The sequence below is a fragment of the Ipomoea triloba genome, chromosome 6, assembly GCF_003576645.1.
Source record: "Ipomoea triloba cultivar NCNSP0323 chromosome 6, ASM357664v1".
In the NCBI taxonomy this organism is placed as follows: domain Eukaryota; kingdom Viridiplantae; phylum Streptophyta; class Magnoliopsida; order Solanales; family Convolvulaceae; genus Ipomoea; species Ipomoea triloba.
The window spans coordinates 19357893-19370414 of record NC_044921.1 but is presented as its reverse complement, the minus strand read 5'-3'; the positions used below and the strand labels follow the sequence as shown (position 1 = coordinate 19370414).

Below are 12522 nucleotides of genomic sequence, written 5' to 3'. Positions count from 1 at the left end.
TGGTAATCAAGATCGGAGAATGAGTTTTCCCTTTCATTTCCTAAGTCTCAAGTTTCAATCCCATTCTCATATAAATCAAATTTCCTTTATGTTTCTCTTATGTTGGTTAGTAAGCATTTTAGCCACTTGGTTATTTCCTTTTTGGCATTGCATTTGGTATAATCAACACTTCTAACATTATGCAGTTAGTAGAAACTTTACATTACCATTTGTTTGGGGTTATTTGACATTAGCAACATTTTTTATTGACAAAAGTAAGGATATAGATATTATAAAATAGAGATGACGAAGATAAGGAATAAGCTAAGATGAATAAAGGGTTGTTGGAAAAAAAACATTTAAAGATGAAAAGTCTTTTGTCTTTACTTGTTGTCCCACATTGATTGTCTAACTGACATTTTTTTCTTTTATAAAGCTCAGTACACTTTAAAAAGGACTTGAAGAGTTACAAAGAGGAAATACAGGGGAACCATGTGCGCGCTACCGCCACCCGCTCGACCGGGCTGGTGTGGTCAACTTTTTAGTCTTCTACACATTCTCCATACCATTTGTGTTTCTTGCCTTCCATTTTGTGGCTGGTAGAGATGTACATTTGGATAGGAATATATCATGTTAATACATATTCAAACATTCAAACAATACATATTCATACTAGCTTTGCTTAGATTCAGATTTTTTTAATCAGAATAAAGTTTCCTTACAAGTTACAAGTCCAATACCTCAACTCAATAGGAACTTTGAATGCATTACAAGAAACAATTACGAATTTACGAGTAGCTACAAATATCATAATCCTATTCTAGTTTAATACCCAACAAATAGGGTACTTTTGTTAAAAGCAGCTTCTATTCCTAATTCAATACTCATACTTGAATCAAATGCCCTAGCTAATTTATGAATTGCTTTAAGATTACCCTTGAATATCAAGCTATGTTTTTCATTGGGCCAAAACCCGTGGCCTAATGGTTACATTTGGGCTGAAAGCCATGGCAAACATTGGGTGATGGTTTTGCTAGCGGCTAAACCATTCTAAGCTTTGGGCTATGGTTTTGTTAAGCCGAAAACTATTTGTTAGATTCCTGCAGTCGGAACCAAATCTATGTGACTATGTCGGTGACACTTCCGCTCGACAAATTATTGTATGGACCATAATTCATATAGTTGTGTGAATTATGAATGTAATATACATTTTAATATATTATAAATACATTATTTGTGTACTAAATGTACGTTATTTGATAGTAATATATAAAAAATTATGTACTTTCAAATTATGTATTTTATGAATCTCTATATATATAAAAGCCACAAACATGGTCCAAGTATTTTTCCCGCTCATTTGGAATGAAAGTTTTAGCAAAGGGTATTGTCAAAAAAAGAAAGAAAGAAGGGATCTGATCGTTCCGAATTTCAAGGATACTATATTATGATGACTTTTGGATTTATCATATTATTAAATTTATGACCTTTATTTATGGTGACTTTTGAATTTATTATATTATTAAATTATTAAATGTTTGGTTACCCAATGAAAGCCTCGATATCTGAAACCATCTTTGAAATTCAAGCCTGTATAAACCCTCTCATCATGGCAGCTTTATGCCATTCTAAAAATTAATGCAGTGTTCGACACAGCGTATACACTACCGTGGCCGTAAATTTCCAGTTGCTTCAATACTCAAGCAACAAGAAGATTTCAACAAGAAAAATCAATAATCAAGTTCGGCAGCAAATTTCCAGACTCGAAGACAGAAAAATCATGGTTGAACAAGCAATAAGAAAATTTTCAGACTCAAAGAAAATTTCAACCCAGAAATCAAGGAGAGGAGACCGAAGTTCCTTGACAGTAGAGGCGACGGAGCAGGGCAGCCGACAGCCGTGGATGCAGGATATGGACGAGTGGTCTCTGGTCCGATGACGAACAAGGTTAGGGATTTGGAGATGAAGTTTTGGATAAACTAACCGGCGATTTGGAGATGGGATTTGGATCTCTGGTCATGAGCTGTGTTCCATTGGAGGTGAGCAGGCGAGGTCCGTTGGTCGCTGAGCATGCGAGCTAGGTGAGCAGGCGAGGTCCGTTGGTCGCTGAGCATGCGAGCTGCCGAGCGGTGTTCTACGGGTTTGTCTTCGTCTTCACTTTGTTCGTTGTAAATCATATTTAGTTTGTCTTCGTCTTCACTTTGTTCGTTGTAAATCATATTTATGAATTACTCGGATGAATTCAGAAGATAACTTACTTTTATGTGCACATATTTTTCCTCCGTATAAATATTTAAATTCCTTTTATGTGCAAATTATTTCTAATATAATTATTTTTATACTCCTTTTCTATAAATGTTTTTAATAAAAAAAATGAATAATGAAGCAAAAGGAAGATATAAATGATGTTTTCTTTGCTTCTCTACTGACCGAAATAAAGAAGAAAAATGGCGTTTCTACTATTTTTCTGTCTGCTGCAGTGTTGCCTAATGAAATCAATTTTAAATTGAGAGTTGAAGTGAGATACAAATACAAGTGATGATATAAGTGGGTCTTGCGAAAAGAGAAAGAGAGGGAAAAGTTACAAAAAAAATTTGGCATTCCGCATGCATTGCTGTCTCCCAAACCTTTAGTTTCTTCCCATGCATTTAATATAATGGTTGGTTGAAGGTTTAATGGTTGTTCTTATGGAGTTTTTCAGGTTGTTTCAATGCATGCCGGAGAGCCCCTCGTGGGGCAGAATGAAGAACACGTGTGGTGAAAGTCAACATTTTACAGGCTCAATGTTGGGATTATTTTGTATAGAGTTTGGGAGGCGTGCTAATGGATTAAAATTTTTGAGCACAAATCATGGAATCTGGCATGTCTAATTACCTTTGATGGATGTTGTGCTGGAAATTTACTTTTTTTTTTTGAAACCTGCTGGAAATTTACTTGGTGGTCGACAAAGCAAATTTATGGTTTTTGTGTTCATTTTCGAAGTGTTGATTTTTATGCTTAATATATATATGTTGTGTATATTTTATTATTTGTAGTAGTATATATATATATATATATATATATATATATATATATATATATATATATATAAAAGTATATAACCATTGTTTTTAATATTCGTCATGTATTTTCGTCGCACATACAATTCTGTCATTAATTTATTTTAGAAAATAATTCACATTTTATAACGAGGTATTTTACATGTAATTTATTTTTTGTTCTCATTTTATACCTTTAACATTTATTACTTTTTAGTTTGCTTACATTTTAAAAATGAAATTAATTACAAGAAAATACGATCAATTTATTACGAGCATAAATTAAATAGTTACAATGTATTTATCGTGCATCGCACGGACAACTTACTAGTACAAATAATATACTTTTAATATATTAATTAAAAATGCACTTTTTATTGATGGTTTACACATTACCACTCTCTCCCTTTCTTTAAACTTCATCACTTCCCTCGTCCAAATATAAATGCATAACATAGATCAACTAGATTTGATATCATGATTTGCAACTTTAATTTTTTAAAAAATAATTCACCCTTTCAAAAAAAAAAAAACACTTTACAATAAATCATTAAATCAGCTCAGGGGTACCAAATATACACTGGACAATCCGTTGAGCATGGACTCGATATGTACTCCTATTGGTGCGAGGAACAGTTCCCGACCTAATAAGAGGCTCGACTCAACCTAAGGAGATATGTGAACTCGCCATTGAATGTTAGCTCGGTCCGAGCAGGAACACTTTCTATTCTAGAAGATAGACATGTCAGGAATCGAAACTCACGTATACTAATTTATAAGGCCGCCGACTGTAGCCGTGCATGTAAAACACATGGCGGGCATGACGCCTGACATGTGTTCCCCATCATTCCCCTATAAATAGAGCATTTATTGCAAGGAAAGGGGGATTGCCGGACACCCGAGCATTCCAAGCATGAACACTTCCTATTCTAGAAGATAGACATCTCAGGAATTGAAACTCACATGTATTAATTTATAAGGCCGCCGATCGCACCAGTGCATGTAAAACACATGGCGGGCATGCTAGACGCTCGACATGTGTTCGGTGTTCCCTCAATTCCCCGAGCATTTATTGCAAGGAAAGGGGGACTTTTGGAGGATTTTCTCTCTAAGAACACTCTCGGGACCCTCCAACCCTCCGCCCGAGAATATTATAATTTCTACTCGTATTCATATACCCGAAAGTATTTACCACATTCACATTTAAATACTTTAGATTTTTAAAATTCTTTATGAAATTATTGTAATTTTCAGTAACCAACAAATGAATACATGAAATCATTCTCTATGTTTTTCCAAACAAATTTAAATTTATTACTCCAAAACCTGATGAGAGTCCAAGTTAAATTATCCGTTGAAATTAAATTTCAATTAGTCAATAGTATGGCTGGGCTCTTGTGTTAATTTTATAATTTTGATTTTATTTGTTTTTGAAATTCAAAGCATTGAGTCATCACTCATCACGGTCTAGATCTCATTTCCCAATCAATTCTCACACACTCCTTGTTTGCTTGTATTGGGAGCAAGAGCAACCCCACATCCTCCATTGTTGTTCTAAAACTTCTTCACTTGCATTCCGAAGAAGAAGAATAAGTAGAAGAAGAAGAAGAAGGAGAATACTGAGAAGAAGAAATCTGGAATAGTTATTAGATTGCAGAAATCGAAAATGAGTTCAGGAATCAAATCTTCAAAACCCTCTAAACCCCCAAACCAAACCACCACAGCGCCTTTAAGATCTTCGACTTCTTCTTCACTATCTTCCCACTTGGCAATGGTGGAGCTGAAGCAGCGAATCCTGACCTCGCTTTCCAAGCTCTCCGACCGCGACACTCACCAGATCGCCGTGGAGGACCTGGAGAAGATAATCCACAGCCTCTCCCACGACGGAGTCCCAATGTTCCTCAACTGCCTCTACGACGCCGCCAATGACTCCAAGCCTGCCGTCAAGAAGGAGAGTCTCCGCCTCCTCGCCGCCCTATGTGCCTCCCACGCCGATTCCACCGCCTCTCATTTGACCAAGATCATTGCGCATATCGTGAAGAGGCTCAAGGACTCCGATTCGGCCGTCAGGGACGCGTGCCGTGACGCCATTGGCTCCCTCTCCTCGCAGTACCTCAAGGGCGAGGCTGAAACCGGTGCTCTTGCCTCTGTTGTTTCCTTGTTTGTGAAGCCTCTGTTCGAGGCTATGGGCGAGAATAACAAGACTGTACAGGTCGGAGCTTCAATGTGTATGGCTAAAATGGTGGAATGTGCTTCCGACCCGCCTGTACTCGCATTTCAGAAGCTTTGCCCACGGATCTGCAAGTACCTTAATAGTCCCAATTTCATGGCCAAGGCTTCACTCTTGCCTGTTGTGTCAAGCTTATCTCAGGTCACCCTAATTCTACTCATAAGTTACTAATATGTTCATCCTTTCCTGTTTGCTCCAATTCAGTGTTTATCTTCAATCTAGTACCTGCTGCTAATGACTGGATTCTAATCTGTGATAGCATCTGAAAACTATGTTGAATCTTGTAATGCTACTAATATTCTAATATGTGATAACATCTGAAAACTATGTTGAATCTAGTAATTGCTACTAAGGGCTAGATTCTAATCTGTGATAGGATCTGAAAACTACAATGAATCTAGTAAATGCTACTAAGGACTAGTTTATAGTAGATGTGATAACATCTGAGAAGTTTTTTGTATCTAGTAAATGTTAGTAAGTAGTACATTCTAGTCTGTGATAAGATCCGAAAACTATTCCAACTATATTCAATTTGAACCTGGTATGTTATGGTGTTTGTGGATTGCAATTGTCGGTTTTTCTTTATACTGTTTATTTTAGCAAGCAAGCATTTTTCTTTAGAAATTACTCTCTGGTACTGACCTTTTTGTTGCTTTTGGAATTGTACAAAAGTAGAAAGCATGTGCATTAGGTTTTTGGCTTTAGGTACAAGGTTGAAAGGTCATTACCTCCTGAGTTTACTCCATACTAAAACCTGTGCCAAAGGATTACTTTGTAAATACTACTTGTTCTTCCTCCTTTTACAAACTGAGTAGTTTTTTGGATCTGTTAAGATACAAACTTTAGATTTTAAAAAGCAATGATAGGCTTATAGCACTACATAGTAGCCCTTATACTAATATTTTAGTGCAGGTTGGAGCCATTGCACCACAAAATTTTGAATCATTAATGCGGAGCATACACGAATGCATTGGCAGCTCAGAGTGGGCAACTCGTAAAGCTGCAGCTGATACTTTAAGTGTCCTGGCATTGCATTCAAGCAACTTGGTAACTGATGGAGCTGCTTCAATATTGACTGTGCTTGAAGCTTCTCGGTTTGATAAGGTACCGTTCCACAAAAATTTGGTATAGGAGGATGTTAGTAATTAGATATCATATTTCACTGGCTCATTTTACCTCGCCTTTGCTTATATAGTCTACTATAATGAAATTTAATGTGTTATTTCAAACTGCATGCCTATTCTGAAGCTTATATACATTTCAAACCTAATAATAGAAGGAAATCTTTGTGCATTTTAATGCTGACAGTTATTTGTTTTTTATTTAGAGCAACATTGGAACATGTGCATTGCAAACCCATCTTGTGTTCTTGTGAGGCCTGGGAATCCTGGCTAAATATCTGACACTCTTGCATTGATAACTTGATTGTTCAATCCTTTTATGAGAGCAATATATTCATATCATCTCTATTTTCCCTTGTGTTATGAGAAACTTGTTTATCAAACAAAAAGTGATTAGAGTGAGTTTTTCAGATAAAACCTGTTAGAGATAGTATGTTGGAGGCCTTGCAGCTATGGAAGAAAATTGCAGGAAAAGGAGATGGAGTTGCAGATGACCAAAAATCTATATCTCATGGTAGTGTGATTGCATTATGATCTTGTTCCAAATGCTGTTTTTGTTTTTGTTTTTGTTTTTGTTTTTGTTTTGTTTTGTTTTGTTTTGTTTTTTTTTTTGTTTTTTGTTTTGTTTTGTTTTGTTTTGTTTTGTTTTTTTTTTTGTTTTTTTTTGGTTTAAAAGCTTAAGCTTTGAATGCTCTGCTTCAGTTAGTAACATTTTGCATCTAATTTTCTAACTATTTTATTGTATCAACCTTTTAGATGGTGAAATTTCTGAATCAGCTGATTTATCAGAGAACAAGGAGCTTCAGAATCATGAGAGGCATGAGACTGTGGTTAAAGATTCTTCCAATAAACCTTCTCCTACTGATTCTTCTTCCAAAACCAAGGGTGGCAACATCTCTGAAAAAACTGTTGGGATATTGAAGAAAAAGGCTCCAGTTCTGAGTGATAAGGAGTTGAACCCAGAATTCTTCCAGAAACTAGAAAGAAGGGGTTCAGGTGATTTACCTGTAGAAGTTGTTGTCCCTCGTCGATGTCTTAATGCATCAAATGTACAGAATGAGGAAGAGTCTGAGCCCAGTGACACCGCAAAGGAAAGGATAAGGGGAAACAACCATCCAAATGACAGATATATTAATGCTGAGAAAGTCATTTCTGGAGCAAGTTGCAGAGAGCAAGATACACTTAATGGGATTGATCTAAGTCAAAGGGAGTCATCCAGCAGCCATGCTAGTTTTGCTAAAAGTGGTGGGCAGTCCGAGGGGTTTCTGAATAACAAAGGAAACTGGCTAGCTATTCAAAGGCAGTTGTTGCAACTTGAGAGGCAACAGGCTCACCTCATGAACATGTTGCAGGTATGGTCATTTAGTCTGCTGCTTCAAAAATGAATTCATTACCAGCTTTTCTTACCCGAAGTTTCTAGTGCAGGATTTCATGGGCGGGTCTCATAATAACATGGTGACTCTTGAGAACAGAGTTCGTGGTCTTGAAAGAGTTGTTGAAGACATGGCACAAGATTTATCAATATCTGCAGGTCGAAGAGGTAGTAATTTTATGATCGGATTTGAGGGGTCATCTAACAGGCCTTTAGGAAAATACAATGGCTTCCCAGAATATGGTGGTGGAAAACTAGTGACAGGTAGCGATGGTCGCATTCCTTTTGGAGACAGGTTTGTACAATCTGATGGTATTCCTTCAGGGATAAGGGGAAGGGGTCCGCCTTGGAGATCTGAAGTTACTGATGCTAGGGACTTTCATACATATGGTAAGAATGTGTACATGGGCTCTAGGAGAGGTGTGGCTGGTTCAATGGATGGCAGGTCACCTAAATCTGAAAATGAGACTGATCAGGTGGGTAGCAGAAGAGCTTGGGACAAGGGAGCTCTACCTTTTGGGTTTGGTGAGGGACCTTCCGCAAGAAGTGTCTGGCGAGCTTCAAAGGATGAAGCAACTTTGGAAGCAATACGTGTTGCTGGTGACGACAGTGGAACTGCTCGAGGTGCCAGAGTACCTATTCCCGAATTAACTGCTGAAGCATTAGGTGATGGTAATATTGTCCAAGAACGTGATCCAGTCTGGATTTCTTGGAGCAATGCCATGGATGCACTTGTTGCAGGTGATGCAGATTCAGCTTTTGCTGAAGTTTTATCTACTGGGGATGACCTCCTGCTTGTAAAGCTAATGGATAGATCAGGTCCCGTGATTGACCAACTGTCTAATGAGGTAGTAAGTGAGGTTGTGCATGCAGTTGCTCAGTTTCTGATGGAACAAAACTTGTTGGACATCTGCTTATCTTGGGTTCAGCAGGTATGAACTTTACCAACTAATATAACTACTTCCTCTAATGATATAAAGGAACCATAGATTCCTTGCACCTTGAGAAAATATTTTAGTTAATTACCAAAAGATGCATAAACTTTGTCTCAATTCACATAGTAGCTTGAGCCTTACATAATTGCTTATTAATGCTCATACCCTACAATAATATTAATTGTGCTTGGGTGTGTGTATAGGAAAATTTTACAATGACAAATACTAAAAATAATTAGAAATGGGTACATTTTGTAAATTTGTCAGTAATTCAGAATGTAACCCCATTCTTACTATTTTTAATATATAGAAGTAACTCTCTTATATAATAGATTAAATATATAAAAATGAAAAAAAATTGATATACACTTATGAACCAAATGAGCAGAGTATTATGATATCTGAATCTGGCTGGTCTCATTACTCAAAGTTGGCATGAAATTAACTGAACTAAATTTGAGTGTTTGCCAAGCTGAGCCCGAATAGCTTTATTTGCTTACGCCCCTAGCTGTTATGTTGAGCATGTGTCACAATAGGTAAAGGGCGTTGATTAGCTTTAATCCCTTACGTCCCTAGTTGTTCTTGTCATGTTGAACACGTGTCCACTAGGTAATCATTTAAAGGGTGCTCTTTTACTGTGAATTTTCAAGCAAAGTGATCGTTGGTTTTTCTTTTATCCCTTCTCAGCTGGTAGATATTGGAGTAGAGCATGGACCTGATGTCCTGGGTCTCCCGGACGAAGTGAAAAAGGAACTCGTGTTGAATTTGCATGACGTCTCTTCATCAGTGGAGTTGCCTGAGGATTGGGAAGGCGCAACGCCTGATCAACTCTTGTTGCAGCTGGCTGCGGCCTGGGAAATCGATCTGCAAAAGCTCGAGAAGTAGGGGTAAGTAGTTAACCTTGTTTGGCCTGTTTGAAGTAACAACCTCTAAATTGTACACAAATACACCCACTTTTTGTTGTTAACGTTTCCTGTGATTTGTAGTTTGGACAATAGGTATTTGTAATTAGAGTATTCTATTTTTCATTTTGATGCTGATTGTTGATTGGTTTCTATATGGAATTGTGTTGAACTTATACAACCTTTGCCCCTAAACTATAAGATTTTGTCGCATAAAGTTAAAACCTTGATTTTGTACTTTGGATTAATAAAAATGCTATTTCTCCCTACATTACTTACTGGTATACTTATGAATTGATCGATGTTAATAAAGATAGTAATCAAAGGTATATTTACATGGCAATTTTTGTAGGGGATGTAACATTACTAATAAGATTAAATAAAAATGTAATAATGTGCACACATCTATTTTAACTTATTTGACCATTGTTTGACTTGGTTAAACAACCAATATGAGTATTTGATTAATTAGTTTTTTGTAACAGCTTATTGCTCCAAAACACTAAAATTCAAAAAACTACTCAAAGCAGCTTATTCGAGAAGCATTTTGAGACAGTCATTTTGTATGTAATCAGCTATCAGCTAACATCTATTTACCAAACATCTTTCTTCAATTAGCTAATGTCATCAACTAGTCAAATCCACTAACCTAATCAGCTATCAACTTTTTGCTAAACACCTCCAATATAATCAAACACCTTTTGAGTTTGGAATTATAACATTAAATTAAAATTATATTAGAAAGATTAAAAATTTTGCGGAATAAAGAAAAACAAAGAATGGCAAGGGACAACTCTAGTTAAGTTAGCTTGTTGTTTTGATAATCACAAGATTACAAAATCGACACCCAATGAGAGTAGCGTATTGATTTTTTAGATTTGAGCTAGTTTGGGCAACCTTATGAACCTTCGCCAACTAAAATTACAAGTAACAAGTAAGGATTTATGCACGCATTGAATAGTGGATGCGGTTTCCCTTGTCACTCAACAAAGAAGGTCACTCAACAAGTGTTTTAAATTCATTAATTTCATATTAAATTCAAAAAGTTTTCTACAATTTGTTTAATATCTGAGACTAATTGTTTAATCCCATGATCAAATTTTCCTTCGCATTAAAGCAATCCAATTCTCAAGATTCCTAATCCTCTTCTCAAGTTCCATCCCAGGAATCTTGGAGGTACCTACACTACAATCTCTGCCATTACTTCTGTCAAAACCAGTAGGCCTATTCCCAGATAGATCATCTTCATCTTCAAGTTTCCCTTTTTCTTGAACCTTTGATATATGCACCAGATCTTTACTTCTCCCATTTTTCACATTGCATCTATTTGCATCTTCAGCTATACCTTTAGATACATCTCCTTGTTCTTCTAGCTGCTTCTCTGCAGGCTCAATATGGATGCTAGTTTTTCCAGGATTTGATACAAGTTGAGCCAGAGTGATATGGTCATCTGCTTCAATTGGATCATCTTCTGATTTTAACAGTTTCCCATCTGAAATCTTGCAGCTTTTCCTCTTAACGACAGCCTTAATTTTCGGGGCTGATTCCTCCCTCCATTGCAGGTAACGAAAGGTAACATCTGACTCAAACAACCGTGGTGGTAAGTACAGTTTCTTGTCCAGGACCGGCCTTGTGTAAAACTCCCAAGCAGTTTCGGGGGATCTGTTAGCCCGCCTTATGTGCCCTGGAACGTCCTGATCCATCCCAAACTGCATTGCCACGCGGTGTGGGAGGTACTGCTCGATACAATTCTCCATCCCCACGAGCTCGCTTGCTCTCAAGCACCTGACAAGCGCCTCCAACTCTTCATCCAAACCATCTCGAACCGATATCCAGGATTCTTGTTCCTTGTAAAGTCTCGGGTTTTTGGCCCCCAAGGTATATGGCCGCCAACAGAAATCATCTCCAGCAGAATCTATAGCCAACACCATATCCTTAGCCTCCATTTTCACCTCACCCCATCTCGCGAACCTTGGCTTATCATGCCCAACAGAATTGGGATTCGGGCGTAAAGATGGAAACCTCTCCCAAGCCCATACTTGCACGAGTTGAAACGGGGCCGAAATCATGATGACTTCTCCCCTCTTCTCAACAAGAGCCTCCTTCATTAGCCCTAGATTCTGATAAATGCTGGCTAAAACAGCAGGCGCGAGGGCGATTCTATTGCCTCGGGCTAACCGGATGGCGATGTCCAAAACCTTTGTGCCTATGGTTTCATAAGCAGAGATGGGGAAAACAAACTTTTCTAACCATAACACTAAAAAGGCCTCATGCTCAACTTCACTCCCACTCCCAATAAACTTAGCAATCCAAGAACCATGGGTGACTTTCCTAGCTGCACATTTGTTTATCTCTGATCTTGCTTTGAGCAGCTTAGATTTGATCTCTACCCATTTCCTATCCCCTAGAGGGCTTAAATCCGGGTCAACACAATCACCCAAAACAGAGAACCCTCCCAGCACAATCATATCCTCCAATGTGAGAGTAACTTCGCCCCACGGAAACACAAACGTTTTCGTCTCCGGGCTCCATTTTCCGGCGAATCCGAGAATCAGAGCGTCGTTCCGGTGGATTATGTGCGTAGAATTCATCACCGCGTCGTAGATTCCGGCGTTCTTCCAGGCGGATTCGTGCAAATTTCGCATTTCTTCGACCCATTTTCCCCAATCTTTGAGTGCTCTATTCTTCCACCCTCGGAAGGTGAGCTTGGGCTTGCCGGCGGCCGGGTTTTGGCGAGGAAGTAGGGGGAGGGGGTTATGAATGGAGGTAATTGAAGGGTTTAGAAAATGGGCAGTTCTAAGAGTTGATTGTCCGCCCGTGGGTGAGACCATTAACGCTTCTCTTTCCTCCATGATCATATCTTGCCACGAGTTTGCCATTGTTGTAGAAATGAAAGATTTTCCTTTTTTTGAAAATGGATGCTGAGGTGTTTTGATCGAGGTGTA

At 38.0% G+C, this 12522-nt stretch overlaps 2 protein-coding genes across 2 annotated transcripts; one reads left to right on the top strand and one right to left on the bottom strand.

Moving 5' to 3' along the window:
* The first annotated feature begins 4488 nt into the window (after positions 1–4488).
* LOC116023159 (microtubule-associated protein TORTIFOLIA1) lies at positions 4489–9739 on the top strand. Its single transcript, XM_031264138.1, has 6 exons — positions 4489–5388; positions 6160–6351; positions 6780–6882; positions 7125–7720; positions 7794–8672; positions 9363–9739. The coding sequence occupies exons 1-6, from the start codon at positions 4684–4686 to the stop codon at positions 9558–9560; spliced, it is 2673 nt and encodes an 890-aa protein (XP_031119998.1). The 5' UTR covers positions 4489–4683; the 3' UTR covers positions 9561–9739.
* An 834-nt stretch (positions 9740–10573) lies between these two features.
* On the bottom strand, positions 10574–12522 carry LOC116023160. Its single transcript, XM_031264139.1, has one exon. The coding sequence runs from the start codon at positions 12454–12456 to the stop codon at positions 10672–10674; it is 1785 nt and encodes a 594-aa protein (XP_031119999.1). The 5' UTR covers positions 12457–12522; the 3' UTR covers positions 10574–10671.

Bases quoted from the DNA above. Each gene is read 5' to 3' on its own strand.
- LOC116023160 (XM_031264139.1), bottom strand. From the start codon at position 12,456: ATGGCAAACTCGTGGCAAGATATGATCATGGAGGAAAGAGAAGCGTTA.
- LOC116023159 (XM_031264138.1), top strand. From the start codon at position 4,684: ATGAGTTCAGGAATCAAATCTTCAAAACCCTCTAAACCCCCAAACCAA. The intron at 5,389-6,159 runs GTCACCCTAATT...ATTTTAGTGCAG, and splicing joins TTGTGTCAAGCTTATCTCAG to GTTGGAGCCATTGCACCACA. The intron at 8,673-9,362 runs GTATGAACTTTA...ATCCCTTCTCAG, and splicing joins GCTTATCTTGGGTTCAGCAG to CTGGTAGATATTGGAGTAGA.